General features: G+C 39.9%; 2 protein-coding genes across 8 annotated transcripts in view; one reads left to right on the top strand and one right to left on the bottom strand.

Moving 5' to 3' along the window:
- The window catches only part of git1 (G protein-coupled receptor kinase interacting ArfGAP 1), a 45585-nt gene that overhangs the window by 12340 nt on the left and 9756 nt on the right, over positions 1 to 23489 (bottom strand). For 3 of the 6 annotated variants that reach the window (XM_058080749.1, XM_058080750.1, XM_058080751.1), the window contains exons 3-11: positions 20062 to 20117; positions 19779 to 19868; positions 2952 to 3085; positions 2757 to 2869; positions 1643 to 1748; positions 1225 to 1311; positions 998 to 1128; positions 812 to 906; positions 690 to 732 (exon numbers count right to left, since the gene is read on the bottom strand). In XM_058080749.1, coding sequence (XP_057936732.1) covers positions 690 to 732; positions 812 to 906; positions 998 to 1128; positions 1225 to 1311; positions 1643 to 1748; positions 2757 to 2869; positions 2952 to 3085; positions 19779 to 19794 — 725 coding nt within the window. In that variant the 5' untranslated portion in view covers positions 19795 to 19868; positions 20062 to 20117. Of the gene's footprint in view, positions 1 to 689; positions 733 to 811; positions 907 to 997; positions 1129 to 1224; positions 1312 to 1642; positions 1749 to 2756; positions 2870 to 2951; positions 3086 to 6343; positions 6638 to 19778; positions 19869 to 20061; positions 20118 to 23489 lie in introns of those variants that run through there. The other 3 variants (XM_058080747.1, XM_058080752.1, XM_058080748.1) reach the window with 1 other exon arrangement.
- The window catches only part of ankrd13b (ankyrin repeat domain 13B), a 38836-nt gene continuing 25023 nt past the window's right edge, over positions 9677 to 23489 (top strand). For both annotated transcript variants that reach the window (XM_058080753.1, XM_058080754.1), the window contains exon 1: positions 9677 to 10140. In XM_058080753.1, coding sequence (XP_057936736.1) covers positions 10033 to 10140 — 108 coding nt within the window. In that variant the 5' untranslated portion in view covers positions 9677 to 10032. The remainder of the gene's footprint in view (positions 10141 to 23489) is intronic.

Raw genomic sequence — 23489 nt, 5'->3', positions numbered from 1 at the left:
TGTTTTCATCCTCTCTCGCAACCACTCTGGATGACAAGAGGGTTTACGCTGTGCATCTGTTTCAACACCTGTGCATGTTGCTTCTACTGTATATCGTAATTAAGGGAGTGAGGGAGAACCCTCCTGTCAGTCATTCAGTCCCAGTGGGTGGCGGCGGGTCCGCTGGCAAGTGTGCGTATAGAGCAACATGGATTTTGCTGTGGTAATATATGCCATTTATTTATGTATTTATGACACTCAGGAAAAGTGTTAAGACAAGTTTGTGCACTGTTCGTGTTCTGTTTACATATAAATTAGGCACTTGGTGCACAATTTGTGACCAAAAATGGTGCACATTGAAACAAACTGATCACGCTCCTGCATGACTCATTTACGTATAGTTATGTAGTGTTTATGTCTGGTGCACGACAATAGTACGTACAATGCGCACATCCGTGAAGCTTTCCTTACATTATTTGATCCTGCTGTGTCCACACATGACACCACGCAACAGTAGCAATAGCCTGTTTATAGTTTTTAATTTATATGCGTTTTTTAAAATGGTCTCAAAATAAAGTTGACAATATTGTTTATCGGCAATAATTAGGACAATTGTTATTGTGACAGGCCTGTGCAAAAAAACAACACAATACTGTGAAAACATACCACTACTGCATTATAGGGCAAAATATCAACCAAATGGCCCATACCTGTCTGCCATTTGGGGAATGATATAATGGCCATTCTTGTGATCTGAAGAAAAGAGCAGATTAGTGTAATGTAAGAACGATGCTGACAGAAATAACTGCTTCTGAACAAGTGCAACGTATACCCGGGCGTCTGCCACAAAGGTAGAATGCCAGCCTGTCAGTCAGTTCATATTGACACTCAACCAGCCGCTCTGCAAGCTCTATGTGACCAGCCTGCCTGAAACACACAATTGACCAAATTATTTCTGCAGTACTTGTATCCTTTATAATATAATGTATTTGCAAAGAAAGTGGGATTTAAATTTTACCTGGCATAATCCATGGGTGTGCGTCCATTGATGTCGGGGGCTCCAGGGTCAGCGCCATATACTACTAGTAATTCAGCCTGTAAAATCTGCCCTGCCTTGGCTGCTACATGCAGTGGAGTAGTGCCCTTCTCCTAGCGGGACGGCGATGGAGACATAAACAAGAATCACGACAGGCCAAAAGTAGAACAGAAACATTGTCACAAGTCAATCAGTGTCCTTTTACATACCGGGTGGAAGAAGTTGGCCTGAGCGCCAAGAGACAGCAGCCGAAGACACGTCTCTAAACTCCCTGTCCGCACACTTGAGTGAAGTTGCTGATAGGAAAACAGAGGCAGGTGGAGGGAAAGAGAAAGAAATTGACATAGGGGAAAGATTACACGTAAGGCTGAGAGAGAAAGAAGCACAACATTCTGATTAGCCAAGTGATGCTCCGCCGCATCACAGGTCATTAGAGCCTTGTCATTCAAATTACATCCTGCTATGGGTGTTTTATACTTTAGTCTGCATGTTTAGGTGTGGGACTTCCCACTGACATCAGCACATGAAACATCCTCTGCGCTTACATGTGCAATTCTTCTTCAGCGTGGCTGAGTCCAGTTTAGTAATTAACCTAGGCTGACCTCAGTTGTTGTATACTGTACTCACCTTGCTGAGGTCCTTGGTAGTCACGCCATCATCGTCGCGACAGGGTAGCTTGTGCACAAAGGCCAGCATCTGGTATTTGGCTCTGATAAACTCTGACTTTGTAGGACTGCACGGGGAGAAATTGGAGAACATAAAGTGAACCTCAAAGGACAATTAGTATGAAGTGAATACACCTTTTTACTGTAGACCAGGGGTCGCAAACACGCGGCCCGCGGGCCAAATGTGGCCCGCAGGACACTAGTTTGAGGCCCCCGCCTTGATAGGAAAGTTTAATGTTAGTGCGGCCATGTACCCAGAAAAAATTATTATGTTTGATTAACGTTCATGTCAAAGGTTAAATAACTGTTAATAGTTATCCTCCCTATCCGTGTGGAAGTGGTAAGTTTTTGGCTATTTAAGTTTAAAGGAAATAACTTGAAGGCTACCGTTTAGGTGGCTAGCTCTCTAGTTTGCGAGTTAGCATGTGTCTCAAGACCCTGCAGTTGCGCAATATGTTGTAAATAAAAAGAGTATAAATGTGACTATAGTTGTGTTTTGTCATGTCTACAGGGCTCTAATAATGCTTTGTTAATTTTAATCAGAAAAAAAAAAATTTGTCTACCCACCAACTATAAGTTTTTATTATTTGCCGTTTTTTTATTATTATGATTATATTTATTTATTACTGATTGATTTTCTTTATTCTTGATTTGTTTATTTATTTTTCATCTTATTTTGTGTAGAAAAATAAAAATGAAGATATTTGAGAACAGTGGAATGTTTTATCAGAGCTTTTCTTGTAGAAAATCGGAACCAAATTAAAGTTTATTCATTTTTCTGTTTTTAATAAATGCGTTTTGTTTTTTGGTTTTTTTGGAAAACCTGATGCGGCCCAGTCTCACCCAGACCCCAGCTCCAGTGGCCCCCAGGTAAACTGAGTTTGAGACCCCTGCTGTAGACCATTATACAGCAATAGACCAATGCAACAGCAGTTTCCATAAACATTGTGCCAGTGTCACCTTGTCATGCTTAATCTTTTCACAAGGTAGATGTCTTACCACTCCAGTGAAAGTTATTTGTACAAAAATTACACTTTTATTGTACACAGAAAAAAATTGCAGTGAGTGATGCTTACTGGACTTTGTCCTGTGGGTTGGGTTTTCTTCGGCCGCTCTGCACCTGAGCAGGGTCCAGAAGACTGTGTTCCCATATGGAATTGGCACCATTGCCGGCCAATGTTTGAACCATCTGAACACATACAGATGGAGCATATTGCATTGACAATGATTCTGCAATAGTGTTTCTTCAGTCTCCAGTTTCACAGCCTTACCTGCATTAACGCGGGCGGCCATCCGCTGTGCCTCAAGTGCTTGACTATGGAGATATGGCGGCCTAAACTGCGGTGAACTGAACAGCATTCATCGCAGATCAGTACCCCTCGGTTGATACTGGTCCAGCCAGGGTCTGAAAAACAACAACACATTTAGCTCTGTGGGCTTTGTAAACATACTCTGTGACGATGATGATGATGCCTAATGATGTAAAAAAATGGTCCCGGATTATGTTGAAGAGTCCATTATAAATAGGCCCCGAAACCGAGTGTCTTGTCAATAAATGATGACTGGCGTTGCAAATTAAGTCAATGTATCTCACTCTAGTAAAACAAATTTGTAATTAAATTATATAATGCACATTTGTAGTATATGCTGCACTAATGTACACTATTCATGAGTTGAAACACAGTCCAGTATACAAGACACCCTACCCTTGAGTGTATGATAATTTGCTTCATATTTCCTTCTAAATTAAATATCTATAACATTCTCAATAAACGTGGCTTGCAAAAATGCCAAACGAGAGATCCTGGCAGAGCAGCCCCACAATGTTCAGCCCTCAAAACCCTGACATGAGAACTACTAACACAGCATGCACAGCAATATGTAACATGCATTTCTACAGTAACAAACACACAAAGACACATCTACCCACATTAGTCATTTTCAAGCTGGGATAAACACGCCTGGGTTAAGGGTATTAATGCGGCTAAAATAGCCCATCATTTGATGAGCCGAAATGCTGTATGTGCCTGCAGAAAACAGTGGCACAAATGGGTTTAAAAACAGCCTAGTCGAGAACAGTAGCCCGAAGGTCAGACAGAATCAGTTTAATTCTTTAATCTGTATAATAAATATAAGAATTCCCATAGGCTACAGCTGTTATTTGTTTAGCTCTCCCAATGCAGAGCTACAAATTTAAGCTATCGCATGTAGACACCATGTGTACTTGACCCAATTTAAAATGAAATGGGTCATAAATTATAAACACACAAATAATCCAAGGAGGATGAATACAGAAAACTGATCCAGGACTTTGTCAACTGGTGCACCACAACACCACCAAGACCGGGGAAATGGTCGTGGACTAGCAGAAACAGGACACACTGAATCTGTTCTCATTAAAGTTGACCGTGTGAAGGTGGCTCACACCTATAAATACCTGGCAGTGTATCTGGATGATAAACTAGACTGCCAACATACTAGATGCTCTGTGCAGGAAAGGGCAAAGCCGTCTGTATGTCTTTAAAAGGCTGGGGTCCTTCAAAATGTGCAAAAGATACTACAGATCCTCTACCAGACTGTGGTATCTAAAGCCCTCCTGTGCTCAGCAGTGTGCTGGGGGAGGACGCCACACACCTGGACAAACTAGCAAGGAACGCAGACTCTGTCATTGGCAGAAACAGTTAACACAGAGCGGTTTTGATGACCCTAAAATGGACCTCACACTGCAGAAAGAGGTGCAGAATCTGGAAGATCTAGAAAGCTGTAGCTGCTCTATAGGAGTCCACAACTCATTACAAAGAGCCGAAAATGAGCATAACAGGTCCGCATTAATAATAAATTTTACATCTCAGTTAAAATAAACCAACCACAAAATGATGGCTTGCTCGTGCCTTTGTAAGCGGGAAGATACACAGAGACACACATAATTATTTCCCCCACAGTATATAAATTATACACAATATATAAGTAATACATGTGACTGAAAACTGCTACCCAGAAAGCATTTTAATGTCTTCTGATTTTTATCATTTCACAATACAGTAGATTTAAATCATAAAATATAGTTTTTACACCTTGAAGATCATATTAAAAAGTCAACATTCAGTTCTTTCTAGGCATGTACAATCCCTGGAGCATTGTATTATAACCCGAGTCAAACATGGACAGCAATAGAAAAAGCACAAGACGTCTGGCGTTATATAACCAATGAGTCGAAATGAGCTCCCAATGCCCGAGTCTCTTTTTCAAGCATGCATGTTTACAAGCTTGATACAGTGACATGAAGACCTTCTGTCAGTTGCCTGACTGTCTCCATCAGTTACCCTGTCCAGAAATGTCATACCTGGCAGGCCACATAGCTGGGGGGTAGGGAGGTATCCAACCATTAATGACCAGCTCAGCGTTTTGCAGAACTGTGAGTGTGTGCATGTCCTCTTGCACAAGCAGAGAGGGAAATAAAAGGATGCCAAACAACAACAACAGTGGATTTTGTCAAGATTTTGAATGATACTGTATTCATTTAACTTGCGCCCATAAGTGGATGTTTAGTTTGAGATGGAGAGTAGTGAGAGAGAGTGAGAGCTGCAAGATGCTGAGGCAGGAAGGCAAACCCAGAGTAGAATGATGTCATAAAAAAGTAGCAAGGTGTAGCCAGCATGCACTAAGCAGTATAACCATAAAGCTACTTTGAATACACATGCACTGCAATCAGAGGCAGCAGCTGTGGCAATGCATGTGCAGACAAATGCATAAACTAGACAACACAAGCACCAATAATTATGAGTTTGGAACTAAAAGCGAGGGCATGTGAGGAGTCATATGAATGATTAAGTTCAGTGGAAAACAAGCAATTGTCAACTGTTGTTGTTGTGTTTAAAGGGCAACAAAGTATTACTGCTATTGGCAAGCAAAAAACTAGAAGCTGAGTAAATTACACGACTCGGTTTCTGTCATTTTAGGTTTAGGATTAATAACGTAATAAATAAAACCTCCATAGTGCTATATATAGAAATAAGAAAATATTGGGGAAATGACAACTAACAGATAAAGTGCCACATATTGACAAAAACTTGACATGTAGCAAAAGTTGGCTAGTGACATTAGCTACCGCGTTAGCCAATCTAGCGACTCCGGGCAGAAAACAATAAAAAGCCTTCCCATCAAAGTGTTTACAACGCTCAAGGAACATGAAGATATGAAAATGATGAGCTGTTTATTAGCATTAACATTTTTTGTTGTATAAGCTTGGTGTGCATCTGTCAAAGGAAGCATAAACCTTAGTCCAAGTCGCCAGTTTGATAGCTTAGCAATGCCAGTGTGTTAAGCTCCTGAAAATCATAACAAACGTTTCTTTACATCAAAAAGCGACACGTATCTTCTATTAAACAATAAATCACAGTGACATCCTCAAGTAAGATCATGCCCAACGATTAGACGCCTCTGTCTTCTAAGATGAGCCGCTATGAGCTAACAATATGTCCCATTTAAAAATCACGCCTATTTTCGCTCAATATGTCGGGGCCTAGGCGACGCTTTGAAGCCCTGGCTGTTTCCTGCTTTGCACACCCACTGACACAGAGCGCAACCTCGGCCATGTTTGCCCCCGACGTGTCGCTCTACGAACGTAATATTGGTCACCATCCGCGTATATTTCCCCTCCTACCTGGTGCACTGCAGTCAGCGCAGATTTCCGTCCGTTGTAGCTTTCTTGACATATCGGAAAAAATCGAGAGGTGGATGTCGGCGATGATGTGCTCGTTCGCCTTTCCCCACCTCCGGAGCCACAAGACTAACGTCAGCCGATGCAGACCCTCAATCCCCGGAAGCCGGCTGGCGTGAGAGGTTTTCCCAGCCGGCTGACAGATGAATTTCCCGTATGGTCCTCCGGTTCATTCGCCACATGCATTAACGAACACTTACACTATATCGTATATTTTGTGTGGATATGACGTGCTTAATGGAACCGTGGCGGCGTAATAAAGCGCTTACCGCAGTTACTTTACTCTTTGGAAACTTGCACTGGCAGCAGCTCGCCGGGAGACGGCAGCGCACTACCTGCCACACACCCAATTTAGCAGCAGCAGCAGCAGCCGCTTTATCCCCACTGGAGTCGCGGGTATGCTGGAGCCTATCCCAGCTGTCTTCGGGCGAGAGGCAGGGTACACCCCGGACTGGTCGCCAGCCAATCACAGGGCACATATAGGCACATTTAACAATATGAAAAACAAAACAACAGATATTGGTAAAAATAAATATACACAAGAACTGAACAATATCAATCTCATTACCATACTGATACTATCATACTATATATCAATACTATAAATATTTTTATCACTTCCGGCCATTTTTTTAGCAATGGTCTTAAACTCAGCTGATGAACAGCCTATTTCAGTTTCATTGTCATTTTCAATGGGCTGCATGGCTGCCAAGTGGTGAGCAGGCCACACAGCTTGGAGACCCGAGTTCGATTCCATCCTCGGCCATCTCTGCGTGAAGTTTGCATGTTCTCCCCGTGCATGTGTGGGTTTTGTCCGGGTACTCCGGCTTCCTCCCATATTCCAAAAACATGCTAGGTTAATTGGCGACTCCAAATTGTCCATAGGTATGAATGTGAGTGTGAATGGTTGTTTGTCTATATGTGCCCTGTGATTGGCTGGCCACCAGTCCAGGGTGTAACTTGCCTCTCGCCCGAAGACAGCTGGGATAGGCTCCAGCACCCCCTGCGACCCTCGTGAGGATAAGCGGTAGAAAATGAATGAATGAATTGAATGCTTGAATTTAGTGGAAAAATACATAAAATATTCTCACATAAGCACATTTTAACAAATAATAGGTCATATTCAACCATATGATTACTTAATATATTTTTGAAAAATATGAGAGTGAAGCCAAAAGCCACAATAAACAAATTTCAGGGAATAAACCTTTGCAGACAGGAGGCTTTGTGGGCAAAAAGCCAAATTATTTAAATAAGAGTAAATAGTGGTGTCTAAATTTAGAGAGAGTTTGCACCAATGAGCTCTCTGGAGTTTTCACTGATATATTTAACAAGTCACAAGCACATTGTACCTGAAATCCTCTATACCATCATCCCCGGTCCGTCTCCAGGAAGATGGAAATATGACAGTGGGCAACCTCAGTGACTATAGGCCTGTTGCACCTACAATTGTGGTTGTGAAATGTTTCGAGAGACTAGTCACCCAAGACAGGCAACATAGTGCTCTACACCTTGAAAACAGAGCATACCGGCCTACTGCATTTTGGTGTGGTACCCCGGTTGCACAGTGGCGGACAAGAAGGCACTGCAGAGAGTAATCAACACGGCACAAAAGATCACTCTGACAAGCCTGGAGGACATTGCCGGCTCTCGCTATACCTCAGCAGAGCCAAATTCATCACCAAAGACCATTCCTACCCCAGTCGTCACCTGTTTGATCTGCTGCCCTTGGAAGTGCATATGTCCATAATGAATTACCATTGAGAATTATGAAATATTTATTTATACATCCACAAAACAAACCACTGTATGAGTTGCTGGCAATGAAAAAAACCAGACTGTGTATATATATTTATACTGTTTATTCTGTATATTTTGTATTTTCATTTTTAATAGATGTCTGCACCTACTTCACCAACACAAATTCCTCGTATGTGTTTGATCATACCTGGCAATAAACAATTTCTGATTCTGATTGTATGCAGAATGCATACAATCACATGACTATTGAAAGACTACAACAGCTTTAAAGAATTCCCAAGTTTTACTCGTAGCCCCCCCAACACGTCACCTTGCCCTACTATTTGAGAAACACACACACAATTAGTATTTATGTATTTTGTTGAATATTTCACAAATAGGTTTGTAGATACATATATGTATAAACAGTTATCCCACACCACTTTGCAGCGTGATTCTAAAACGGCTTTTCAAAAATATGTTTATTGTGGTTGAATATGACCTAGTATTAGCCAAAAAATATGTATATTGAAGCGAATTTTGTCCTGATAATGTATTTTCAAGTATTAAAATAATTCAAATTTAAATGTCAAATTTAGTAAAATACATCAACAAGGCATACAGAACACACAGTGAGACACTTGTATAGAGTTTTACTAGGAGTCAGTAATATTACTGTAATATTTCGGCAGACTTGATCGCCGGAACAATGCGGCTTTTATTGCTGGTTGGATTTATCATTTAACAATGATCAGGAATTAAAAGCACTGTTGCCACAGTAACCCACACCAAGCTAAAACTCAACTCTGACACCACTTCCTGTCCGTCTGCCTCTCAGCTCCCCATGGAAAACATTTATAGCGACACACACAAGCGCGAGTTGCATTTGTATGTACAGGTACATATTTTCCTAAAATATGTATCCTGCATTTTCAAATTCAGTAAAGTAGGGGTGAGTTGCCACTCTCCCAGGTGGACTGGTGGCCAGCCAATCACAGGGTACATATAGACAAACAACCATTCACACTCACATTCATACCTATGGACAATTTGGAGTCGCTAATTAACCTAGCATGTTTTTGGAATGTGGGAGGAAACCGGAGTACCCGGAGAAATGCACGGGGAGAACATGCAAACTCCACACAGAGATGCCCGAGGGTGGAATTGAACCCTGGTCTCCTAGCTGTGAGATCTGCGCGCTAACCACTCAACCACCGTGCAGCCCAAACTAATTCAATTGATGTTTAAAATGTTAAAGTAGCTTGGTATCGGATGGATACCAAAAGTTGCAGTAATGTCCACATCACCTTATTTTGGGGTCAAAAACAGCATTTTATGTTATTCATACACAATTTCTAAACTATGTTCTCTCACGACAATATCAGAATAAAATGTTTAAACTACCTCACAGTATTAGCCAGCATGGTTTGCATCATGCATGTCCATCATTTATGCATCTATTCTCAGACGTGAGTTTAATCCCAGCATCCCTCAGAGCGGATTGGCTGAGTGGGAGCACATTTGGTTGCAGTTTGTCAGCGCATCTCAGTCAGCAAGCGGATGGGAGGAGAGGAGGAGGAGGAAGAGGAAGAAGAGGATAGATGCTTCACTGGAGTAGGCAGGGGAGGAAGAAGAAGAAAGAGGTGGTTCACAAATCAACGTGGAACCAAACGTGTGACGACCAAAAAGGAAGCATTATCATCAGGTTGTGAATATTTCTCCAAAAGCAGGGCGAGCCCACGCTTCTGGACTCTGTCGTGGACGTCTGCGCCGAAGGAGGAGGAGGAGGAGTAGAAGGAGGACGATGATTGCATAGCCAGCATCACCAAACAAAGTGTCCTTATCATCCACACCGAAGACGGACGGAGAAGACGACCAAACTATGAACGACGATGATTTCTGCTAAGAAAACTCCGGAGAAGAGTCGCTATCCTGTGCACTATTTGGTGTGGCACAACAAACACCGCCAGCTGGAGAAAGAACTGACAGCCAACGAGCAGGTAAGACATAAGACAAAGATCCTTTAAAAACTCATTCCAGTCCAAACACATGGATCTTATTCGTGGCGTTTTTTTTTGTTTTTTTTTTTTGGGCGTGTGGATCCACGCATTGGAGAAAAGGGGAGTTTTTGAAAGGTGCAGCTGGTGTCACCCTGCACTTCATTTAAGATCATAATTGGAGGTACTTAACATTCATATGCATTGGTGGGCTTAAAATATAGCTGCACATCATAGTCTTATGAAGTTATTATAGGAGTTGGGAGTAAATTGTAAATGCAAATGATGATGCAGTGTGCATGTATGTTTGGATCATACCAGAAGATTCATTTTTCTGCCATTTGTGGGTGGGTGACACAATGCAGATGTTGTAGCATGTGGGCGTATAGTTATAGAAAATAATACAATGTCAATACATATATGACGGTCACTCATTTGTTGAAATGGAGTGTGTGTATTCGAAACTGCAAGAGCATGCGTGTGAGTGCAATGTCTTTTTTTTTTTTTTTTCTAAACAAATACACTAGCCTTCAGTGTCATTATATAAGAGATGCTCTGCTGGTGTGAATGCTGAGCCATTACTCGCAAGGTACCATATACACACAAAGAACACTCATACTGTACCTGAAGTACTCCAAACAATGGCCAAAAGCAACATGGAGTAATTTACAGCCATTTGTTTGTATATTGTATTCAAATTAAATGAAGGATTTTATAACATCATCACACAAATATGGTTCTGATATTTTGGTCACTCCATTCAGGGAGTTGCTGTATTCCAGGGGTCTCAAACTCAATTTACTTGGGGGCCACTGGAGTTAGGGTCTGGGCGAGACTGGGCCGCATCAGGTTTTCAAAAAAAACCCCAAAAAAACGCATTTATTAAAAACAGAAAAATTAATGAACTTTGCTTTGGTTTCGATTTTCTACAAGAAATAAACAAAACAAGAATAAAAATCAATCAATCAGTAATAACTAAAGAAATATAATAATAATAATAAAACGGCAAATAATAAAAACTTAAGAAACCACATATAGTTGGTGGGTAGACAAATTTTTTTTTTCAGATTAAAATGAACAAAGCATTATTAGAGCCCTGTAGAGATGACAAAACACGACTATAGTCACATTTATACTCTTTTTATTTACAACATATTGCGCAACTGCAGGGTCTTGAGACACATGCTAACTCGCAAACTAGACAGCTAGCGACCTAAACGGTAGCCTTCACGTTATTTCCTTTAAACTTAAATAGCCAAAAACTTACCACTTCACACGGATAGGGAGGATAACTATTAACAGTTATTTAACCTTTAACATGAACATTAATCAAACGTAATAATTTTTTCTGGGTACATGATACCATACAGCATCCATATCAAACTTGCGCGGGGCGCACTAACATTAAACTTTCATATCAAGGCGGGGGCCTCAAACTAGTGTCCTGCGGGCCACATTTGGCCCGCGGGCCGCGTGTTTGAGACCCCTGCTGTATTCATTCATTCATTCATTTTCTACCGCTTATCCTCACGAGGGACGCTGTCTTCGGGCGAGAGGCGGGGTACACCCTGGACTGGTGGCCAGCCAATCACAAGGCACATATAGACTTTAAACAACCATTCACACTCACATTCATACCTATGGACAATTTGGAGTCGCTAATTAACCTAGCATGTTTTCGGAATGTGGGAGGAAACCGGAGTTGCATGTTCTCTCCGTACACAGAGATGGCCGATTGTGGAATTGAACCCTGTTCACCTAGCTGTGAGGTCTGCGCGCTAACCACTCGACCGCCGTGCAGCCCGTAGTTGCTGTAAAATATTAAAAATGCATCTCAGTAAGATTCAGTACACTAGTTATTTCCAACCAGTGGTATGAGTAGCCCTAGTGTGTACAAGGAAACCTTTTATTTCCACATTTCATATTAAGCCAGACAATAAAAATGGAACATGTGCACTGCAACTAGTTTTCCCAGGGAGACAATAACCTGTGGAGCATCCGTGCCAAACATCATAACAGTTATGTTACATTCGACTTTTGGAGAATTATCAACACGTGTGATTGACGGGGTACTCTTAGTATGATAGAAAGTCTCCGGGGGTACACAAGGGCTGGGAAACACAGCAACACATAACAGAGGAAGTGATGACAATTGGCCAGTTGGGGTTGTTTATGACAGTAATGCAACTGTGGTCGTTCACATAGGACTCAAACTATCCATTACAAATGGCCGCCAAATGAGACCTAAGTCAGGTTTACGTAATGTATTATCGTACAGCCATGTTAGCTGGCATTCCTTCCTCATGCCGGTGCCCAAACACTCCAGATGGGGGCGATTTTTGCCATTTTTATTGATCGGAGATTGGCAGATAAGCCCATCCGATCCTTAAAGAAGCCGCTATAAAATGCTTTATCTTTGAAGCAGGCCGGAAAGTAAACAAAACCATGGCAACTGTGTGGAATTATACTTTTTTTTATTACTGAAAATCATCCAACAGCCACTTGGGATGTCTGCAAAATGACAATTTTAAAGGGCTGCATACTACAAATTTGCTTCGTCATCTGAAGACTAAACATAAAATGGAGTATGCAGCGGTTAGCAAGGCCACAGACAAAAAGGCTGGCATGCCAAAGCAACGAAACCCAACATGCCATATATGGATATCTGGATATCTGATGTTTGCCCCATGTCATTAATGCCATAATATTTTACAATACTGCACCAAGTATACGTATGTGTGATTTAGTTTTCTAAAATATTAAAGTGAAGCTGACCTTTCATTATATGTAAGAGTTTTATTTCATAGCATTTATAACATTCTTTCATCCATCCATTTTTTATGTTGCTTGTCTTCACTAGGATATGCTTGAGCCTATCCCAGCTGACTACGGGCGAGTGGCAGGGTGCACTCTGGATGTTTGTGGTTTTTATGGGTGTAAATAAAGATACTGCTCATTTTACTTCTGCTCAAATTGAACTGCTGCAGGCTTTATATGGTATGTTGTATAAACCAAAACTGGCTTCCATAGAGCAGGGATTCACTTAAAAAAAACATAAGCATATTTGTAACTGTGCACTGTATTACTTATTTATAATACCTATTTTAAACGTTCCATGGAAGCAAATAGTGGAAAGTTACCTCCCAAAAGTATTTTTTTTTTAAATTGATACCGCACCATGAGTCCACAAAAGAATGTTTAAAGCAGGGGTCTCAAACACGCAGCCCGCGGGCCAAATGTGGCCCGCAGGACACTAGTTTGAGGCCCCCACCTTGATATGAAAGTTTGATATGGATGCTGTATGCTATCATGTACCCAGAAAAAATTATTACGTTTGATTCATGTTCATGTTAAAGGTTAAATAACTGTTAATAGTTATCCTCCCTATCCGTGTGGAAGTGGTAAGTTTTTGGCTATTTAAGTTTAAAGGAAATAATTTGGAGGCTACCGTTTAGGTTGCTAGCTCTCTAGTTTGCGAGTTAGCATGTGTCTCAAGACCCTGCAGTTGCACAATATGTTGAATAAAAAGAGTATAAATGTGACTATAGTCGTGTTTTGTCATGTCTACAGGGCTCTAATAATGCTTTGTTCATTTTAATCTGAAAAAAATCATTTGTCTACCCACCAACTATATGTGGTTTCTTAAGTTTTTATTATTTGCCATTTTATTATTATTATTATATCTATTTATTTATTACTGATTGATTTTCTTTATTCTTGATTTATTTATTTTTCATCTTATTTTGTGCAGAAAAATAAAAATTAAGATATTTGAGAACAGTGGAATGTTTTATCAGAGCTTTTATTGTAGAAAATCGGAACCAAAGCACTGAAAAACTTTGTATATTATTCTGTTTTTAATAAATGAGTTTGTTTTATTTTGGAAAACCTGATGCGGCCCAGCCTTGCTCAGACCTGAGCCCCAGTGGCCTCCAGGTAAATTGAGTTTGAGACCCCTGGTTTAAAGGAAAGTGTAAAAAGAGAGAGAAAGCGTTACAAAGAAAGAGAAAATGGGTCATTTTCAATTCCTCTCACACACACAACGTATTCAATGTTCCTTTCACGTCAGCTCCAGGAAAATACTCTCCCTGATCCTAACTCCCAGTTCTCAGCCAACTCGGTCTGATGTCACATCAGAGCAAGTGGTGATGAGACAGGAAGACGGGTAGTAAAACAGAAAGTTCTCCTCGCTTCTTGTTGTTCTGCTCACATGTACCGTAAGGTCGTCTATAAATATCACGGTTCAAACAAGCCTTTCTTGTCTTTCTTGTTTCAAATGGAACGATTAAGTGATGTATCATTTTGCCGTCATCATCATCATCATCGCTCTCCCTTTTCATAGTCATACGATTCTACTCCCTCACTTACCAATGTAACCGTCACTGCATCCGCACACAAAGAACAAATAGACTACATGCCAACACCATCTGTCAAGCACTGACGTGCGGTGAGGTTGATGGCTGCTGAGACGCTGACTAAAATACAGTCAAATAGATAAATATTAATATTTATTTTGTTATTTTTTTGTTCATTTTCTTTTTTCATTTCTTGCAAATAGCTTTGGGGGACCGGGTCAGAAGGGGGCACGTTCTCTTTATAATAATAATAATAAATTTTATTTGTATAGCGCTTTTCAAGATACTCAAAGACACTTTACAGAAGAATGAAGTTGAATAAAGCAAGTAAACAGAATAAAAGATACGTTAAAATACAACATTGATTGGTTAATACACAGTTAAAACATGAGCAAAAGCGGGGCGGAAAATACAGAAAATACTATCTATACTGTTAGCCCTCGTTTATCCCGGTTGGTTCCAGACCCGACTGTGATAAGTAAAGGATTCCTTATTTATAAATTGAATATTTTTTCCAGTTAGAGCATCGAAAACCCTTTCACGACCTTCTAAATATGGCTTTTAACATTATTAGAGCCCTCTGGACATGAACTAACACCCCTATAGTCACCTTTACACTTGCATCACCCAATATAGTAGACATAATCCATTTATGATATAAGTAAGCGTGAGTGGTGGACAGGAAGTGATGTCATTTCAGCTTGCTGTGCGTTACGACTTGAAGAGTAGCGCAATCACTTGTCAAGTCTGGTGTTTGTGTGTCTCTCTGAACATGACAGTAATATTGACTCCAAGTGAGTGGAGTAGAATACTACGTCAGTCTGTGATTGAGTCTTTTGAATGCCTTATATTTGTATTTTTAGTTCATTTAGCCATTTTATGCTTTCATTCATTCATTCATTCATTATCTATGTCGTTTAATCCTCATTAGGTTCACCGGAGCTTTTTTCGTCATTTTACCACATGCATGCACCTCCACTGTTCAATTCTAGTTGGACTGTTTTCAGAAGCACGATGGCAGAAAGAAAATGGGCACACAAAAGAGGAATTATATGTAGTTCCCCTTGCACACAAGTTTATTATTACAATCAAGCTCATTGTGAGAGTTCCTATGCTATTACATGCTAGACATTAGAATGTTACATTTGGGCTATGGTGACACAAAGTCAACAACAATAGCAGCAGTGTTCTGTTATTTATTGCACGACAGCTCTGATTTATGACCGTTTGTTCAACTCAATAAGACGAGGAACTGCTGTTAATGACATGAGTAGATAATACAGATCAATACATCCTCTTTTAGATATTTTAAAACGAGCTGTCTTCGGGCGAGAGGCGGGGTACACCCTGGACTGGTGGCCAGCCAATCACAGGGCACATATAGACAAACAACCATTCACACTCACATCGATGGACAATTTGGAGTGGCCAATTAACCTAGCATGTTTTTGGAATGTGGGAGGAAACCGGAGAGAACCCACGCATGCACGGGGAGAACATGCAAACACACAGAGATGGCCGAGGGTGGAATTGAACCCTGGTCTCCTAGCTGTGAGGTCTGCACGCTAACCACTTGACCGCCGTGCCGGTGGTCTTTACTTAGTTTCCATTATTAATTTGTTTTAAATGAAAACTGAAGTATATGAAAACCAAAGCAATTTTTCTCAGGAAATAATCTAATCTAAATCTAAATCTAATTAAATTGTTCCAGTTACCTAAACATACGTATTAACAAAACACTATGTTCGTACGTGATGAGGGTTTATTATTTTCTTTTTCAAATTGTTAGTACAACTTTCTTTGGTCCCATGGCAGGTTATTTAGCTGACTCAAAAAAAAAAATGCAAAAAATAAAATAAAAATACAACAAGAAAAATGCAAAAAAAAAAAACAACAACAAAAAAAAATGCAAAAAAAATAAAAACAGAGTCATTAAAGCGCGTTGTGCTTTGTTTAGGCACTTTAAACAGTGTTTGTTTCGGTGTACAAAAAGTAGGGAAAATTGCTCTGATGTCCGAATCATATGAAAACTAGAACGTTTAAAGACCAAGTTTTGACTGTATACACTCATACTTACTCCCAATAATGCAGTTCCAGGTTGTGCTGGAACCTACTAGAGGTAGTATTGCTCAGGCAAAAAGAAAAAAAAAATACTCCATTTCAAGGAGGAGTCCAATTTAAAGGCATGCAGAGCTTTAGAATACAAGTATTCAACTGTAATCTCTAGTGTAAACAACATTGCTGGCAAAGGCAGTGGAAAATGAAAGCAAGTGGCCAACATGTAGCGAAGGAGGCAAGAGGAGGGACATACATGGTGGTGAAGAGAAGGGGTGCTTTGCCCATGAGCAGAGTCAGCCTGACAGGCATAAATGGGTTATCTCAAGACAAAAGCGGGAAATGACACAAAGTTGTTTTCTTTCCATTCATTGCGTTTTCCCCATTCGGTTGTCTTGTTCAGTGTCACAACATAACAGTTTAATTCAGTGTGCCATGTGAGCAGTTTATAGGGATCAACTCTAATCTGGCTGTGTGGAATGAAGAGTTGGACGTACAGAGCTAGTATTTATACTCATTGTGATATTTTTTACTATTTTTTAGTTTTTTCATTGAGGGCCACATGGTGGACAAGTGGTTATACCATAGGTATGAATGTGAATGGTTTTTTAGGCTTTTTATTTTGTTTTTTAACTGCTATGTAAACACATTTTTATTATTATTATTATTATTATTATTATTATTATTATTGTGGGGCTGCATGGCTGACAAGCGGTTAGCACGCAGGTCTCACAGCTCGGAGACCCGAGTTCAATTCCACCCTCGGCTATCTCTGTGTGGAGTTTGCATGTTCTCCCCATGCATGTGTAGGTTTTTTCCGGGTACTCCGATTTCCTCCACACATTCCAAAAACATGCTAGGTTAATTAGCGACTCCAAATTGTCCATAGGTATGAATGTGAGTGTGAATGGTTGATTGTCTATATGTGCCCTGTGATTGGCTGGCCACCAACCAGTCCAGGGTGTACCTCGCCTCTCGGAAAATTGATGTATTTTTCATGGAATGATTTAGTGATTTTTTTTCTGAAACTAAACTCTGAACACACTTCCTGTCCGTCACTCACTCTGCTCCCTTAAGGAAAACATTTGTAGCAACACACACAAACACAAGTCTTATAGTCTCCAGTCTTAAATGGCTAATTTTCTCCTGTTATGTTTACTGTATTGGGTGATACAGTATGTGTCCAATGACTTATTCTCTTTGTAGACTACGTAACAATATATAAATATATACAATATATTTGAACTACACAACAAAAGCACACATAAATGTGTAAATAAACACAGAAGCAAACTGAGAAATATGAATCTAATTTTTTATTGATTCGATATCGATACTATTCAGGTCCATTTCAGGGTAAAGAGGAAAATAGCAACAATTAAGAGTATTTGTTTTTGCAATGTTGTTGTGATTTATAAGAATCAAGCATAGTATTTTCTGTTTTTTTAAATATTTGCTATGCAGTCATATATGCATCTGTACACATGTAGACAAAAATAAATACTAATCATAGTCGGAAAGAGCGTATATGATGCAACCACCGCTTATGTTAAATCAGCATTATAAGATTTATCTGCCGACTCGAGGGAACGAGCTATAAATTAGCGCTCACACATTTGTCTGTGACCCACCTCTCGTTTCTTGTTGCTTTGCCGCCATCCCTCTTCCTTATTGATCAACCCCACCCTCTTACTTTCCTCTGGGTATTGAAACCCAAGTCCTAATTGCAGCGGAGTCAAGCCACGAACAGAAGCCACGGTTGGGGTCAGATTTAGTTAAGTTGCAGAAAGCTTTTAACAGGAAGCGACAGAGCAAGCTTAAGATTGACAGGAAACAATAAAAGCGAATGCAAATGAGATTCGATTGGCGAAAGAAAAGGAGGGCGAAAGTACTGGTTGAAACAACTGCAAGTTAAGATCCAGACAATAGATGTACGGTACAATAAAACATACATTTAATGATGTGACTTGTAGTCAATCATTACTGGAATTATAACAGGCAAGCGGTGCCGCTTAGCCGGTGATGGAGGCGATCTATCCATCATCAATATTATTCATTAGTGGCGAGTGTCGATACATTTTGTAATTAAACATGCGTTTAATAACAGTATGTGAGGCAATACTTCTGTAGATTGAAACCAGAAGGGGGGGTACTGTCGTATCTAGAGATGTATCGCCAGAGCAATAAAGACTTGAGATGTTGTTACGTGCCACTGTTCCTGTTTTTTTCAAGAAACGGACATAAGGAGGGCTTCAACCGGCATTGTACTTCCATGCATTTATCTTGTTAACTTCTTTTCTTGCAAGTGAATAAAATGAGATTACATTGAATTAGATTAGATAGAATGTTATTGATTCTTTGGGCATGCGCCCTCTGGGAAATTAAGGTTCCCATAGTAGCACCGTATACAGTAGCATCATTTCTGGATTTTAGAGTGTACCTGTATTTAAGCCACACCCACTAAAATCAAAAAGAATGTACAAATATAGGCCGCACCGAACAGGTGTCTATGTTGTAACTTGGAATATTTAGTATTAGATTTCTTACACTTGAAATTAAATTAATGCTTTTTTCCAAACATTTTCCAAACATTACGTGTAATCCCAAAAAAAAACCAAACATCTTCAAACAGCTAAAATAATGCATAAGGCTAAAAATAACCAATTAGCTAAAAAGGAGAGGAGAAATAGGATCTCAGGGAAGAAGTACATTTGAAACACTTCTATGCTAGGACTACGTTATGCTAGCCATAGCATTTCAGTATGTGGAATCAAACTATGGAATGGATTGAGTAAGGAAATCAAACAATGCACAACGATGAGCCAATTCAAGAAACAATACAAGCAGTTGATGTTTGCTAAATACAAGGATGAAGAGTCTTGAACCAGTCATGATGTGCTATATATATCACTATATTGACACTTACTATGGTACCCATTATGGCATTGGATACTCATATCACCTTGTACTTCGGTACAAGGTACATTATTTAAAAAAAAAACCCTTAAACTGTATTATAGAAAGCAGGAAGTGAACAAATGTAACAGTTACTGATTGTAAAAGTACCAGATGGAGGGGTAGGATTTAATAAGCTTTGCTTCTTCCTACTCCTTTCGGACATGTGGAACTGTGAACTGATTATGGGATGCACTCAATTGTAATCTGATGCATGTTCAAATGAAATAAAATCATTACCATTACCATAATAAGACTAGTTAAACAGTAGCCTACCGGAAAAGTCATTCATCGCCGTCTTCTTCAAGTGTTGGAGCCGCCTGTCCCTCTCCTTCTTTTGTGGTTGCTACCAGCATCACTCCCGACCTGAAACAAATCAGTCCTCTCCAGTGTGCAGCAGTCCAGAGGCCCCAAAATTCGATGTTTGTATTATGAAACATCAGTAAAAACATTTTTTATCTGACAGCGGCATAGAAAATGGATGAATGTTCTTCTTTGTTGAGGATGTCTGACCTACAAAAATTGTTTTCAGTTCTAAAATCCTATATGTTAAGTTTACCTGTTTAGGTCCCTGGTGGGTGTGTCCAGTGAGGCTGGAGAATGAGCCTTGTGTTCCTGGTGGCAAAAAAACAAAAAAAAATCATTAGTGGCCACTCGTTCCATTGAATGAAGGCAAGATGTCAGAACATTGTTGAAAGCTAGCGGTCCTCTCTATCCAGAATTCGGATATTATTGTCCTCAAAAGGAATGTTCCTTCTTTTTGAGATGCAAATGGACTGGGCGACAGAAGAAACTGCTCTCCATTTTCCATTTGTTTGTGTAATGGTTGTTTGGTCTCTTCTATGTACGGTATATGTCATCGTACTCCTCGCTACGCTGCACTGCATAAACAACATTGCTGAGTTTGCTTCTCTGGATTTTGTCCTTGGGGTAAACCGGCTTTGTCTGAGGGTGTTAGTGGCTTTGAAATGCACCGTTTGGTAGCCTGTTCAGAGGAAATTCGGAATTTCTTTATCTGTCCTCATGCTCGGTATTGTGGACCTTCTCCTGGTGGATTTGACAAAGGACCATTAAGATCAGGGGTCTCAAACTCAATTTACCTGGGGACCACTGGAGCTAGCGTCTGGGCGAGACTGGGTCGCATCAGGTTTTAAAAAAAAAAAACAAAAAAAACGCATTTATTAAAAACAGAAAAATGAATAAACTTTGCTTTGGTTCCGATTTTCTACAATAAAAGCTCTGATAAAACATTCCACTGTTCTCAAATATCTTACTTTTTATTTTTCTACACAAAATGACAAATAAATATATAACAAATCAAGAATAAAGAAAATCAATCAGTAATAAATAAATAAATATAATAATAATAATAATAAAACGGCAAATAATTAAAAATTAAGATACCACATATAGTTGGTGGGTAGACAAATTATTTGTTTCAGATTAAAATGAACAAAGCATTATTAGAGCCCTGTAGACATGACAAAACACGACTATAGTCACATTTATACTCTTTTTATTTACAACATATTGCGCAACTGCAGGGTCTTGAGACACATGCTAACTCGCAAACTAGAGAGCTAGCGACCTAAACGGTAGCCTTCAAGTTATTTCCTTTAAACTTAAAAAGCCAAAAACTTACCACTTCCACACGGATAGGGAGGATAACTATTAACAGTTATTTAACCTTTAACATGAACATTAATCAAACGTAATAATTTTTCTGGGTACATGATACCATACAGCATCCATATCAAACTTGCGCGGGCCGCACTAACATTAAACTTTCATATCAAGGCGGGGGCCTCAAACTAGTGTCCTGCGGACCACATATGGCCCACGGGCCGCATGTTTGAGACCCCTGATTTAGATGATGGTGGTGGGATCCTCGTCCCTGTCCTATAGGAGCCTTTTGCACGAAAAGTGAAAGAAGAGTCCAGTTGCGTCGATTCAACCTTTATGGATTAAACAATGATTACCCATAAAAAATTAACAGAACAGGAAATGACTGGAAGACCCAAAATAAACAACACAAACCCCCCCCCATCTGTCATATGGAACATGGCACCCATTTCTTTCCATCTGGATGCGTGACCCTTGGTTTTATGTAGCGTTTTATTAAAGCTTGTTGTGGATTTCCGGGCCACCAGCAATAGGACATCAAACACCTTACCTGGCATTGCTCATTTTATCTCCTGTCCTGAGAGGATTAGACGGGTCATTAAATTTCCACGCGAGTTAAGCTGTTCCACATTGGCAGGGCCCCAAGGGGGAGCACTGCTGACAGTTATTGTGAATAGTAGTATACAAAAATATTCGTCAGGGGTAGTTGCGGCTTAAATGCTTAAAACACACATACAAGGTTAGTGTGGACTCAGTTTAGTAACTTTAATTATGAAGAGTAATGTCTTGTCCACAGTGACACGTCTTCATCGTTTGCTCGTTAGAGCGAGCCAACAAAGTCAAGATCAGAGGTAAACTTGGCGTTCAGCGCCTGAGCACCATGTTTAAAGATGTGAGCCAAGGAGCTTGAAACTGTCTCACTGATGTAACGCAGAGTTAATTCTTGAGCATGGAAAGTTGGTAGAACCTTAGAGTTGTTTTGGATGGAAAAAACAGCCTACAGTGTCATTATAAAACATTTAGTTTGAGCTACTTTGCATAAAATCGGTAAGAATACCCAAAAAAAAAACCTTAAACCAGGGGTCTCAAACACGCAGCCCGCAGGCCAAATGTGGCCCGCAGGACACTACTTTGAGGCCCCCGCCTTGATATGAAAGTTTAATGTTAGTGCGGCCCGCGCAAGTTTGATATGGATGCTGTATGGTATCATGTACCCAGAAAAAATTATTACATTTGATTAATGTTCATGTTAAAGGTTAAATAACTGTTAATAGTTATCCTCCCTATCCATGTGGAAGTGGTAAGTTTTTGGCTATTTAAGTTGAAAGGAAATAACTTGAAGGCTACCGTTTAGGTCGCTAGCTCTCTAGTTTGCGAGTTAGCATGTGTCTCAAGACCCTGCAGTTGCGCAATATGTTGTAAATAAAAAGAGTATAAATGTGACTATAGTCGTGTTTTGTCATGTCTACAGGGCTCTAATAATGCTTTGTTCATTTTAATCTGAAAAAAATAATTTGTCTACCCACCAACTATATGAGGTTTCTTAAGTTTTTATTATTTGCCGTTTTATTGTTATTATTATATTTATTTATTATTGATAGAATGTAGAAAATTGGAACCAAAGCGAAGTTTTTTAAATTTTTTTGTTTTTAATAAATGCGTTTTTTTTTTGTTTTTTTTTTTTAAACCAGTCTCACCCAGACCCGAGCTCCAGTGGCCCCCAAGTAAATTGAGTTTGAGACCCCCGCCTTAAACTATATTAGGAAAGCAGGAAGTGAACAAATGTAACAGTTACTGATTGTAAAAGTACCAGATGGAGCGGTAGGATTTAATAAGCTTTGCTTCTTCCTACTCCTTTCGGACATGTGGAACTGTGAACTGATTATGGGATGCATTCAATTGAAATCTGATGCATGTTCAAATGCATGTTTCGCACGTATGCAAACATTTGTTATTGTGGTTAACAATCTTTAAAAAAAATATATCAATTTTGTTAGCTGCTCTGTTGGAATCTGGGGAAATTAGTACTATGTTTCAATTTTAAAGGTTACTTTTCTCTCAACAGGAAGTCACTGTGTGCATGGATTAGTGGTGTGTAATGAGACAATAGTTATGTTCTCATCATTCTGTTGATGATGTTGACAACGCTACAACGAATGTCGCCATAAAGTGACTGATTTTTCATAGAAATTACCCCACAGGGTCTCAAATCTGATGTTTGACAAAAAGTGGTAGACCATTTCTGTCCTCCGTAATACCTCTCTGACGGTGTCAATGAAATAGCCAATATGGCGGTATGGCACGATGACCTTTCAATTTGGTGGTGTCAGTTTGTGCGTTCCCCTCCTGCTCCGTCCCGGTGTG

Source organism: Doryrhamphus excisus, chromosome 8 (assembly GCF_030265055.1).
Source record: "Doryrhamphus excisus isolate RoL2022-K1 chromosome 8, RoL_Dexc_1.0, whole genome shotgun sequence".
NCBI classification, from domain to species: Eukaryota; Metazoa; Chordata; class Actinopteri; order Syngnathiformes; family Syngnathidae; genus Doryrhamphus; species Doryrhamphus excisus.
Note: the sequence above shows the minus strand (reverse complement) of the source record. Positions and strands in the feature narration are given on the sequence as shown.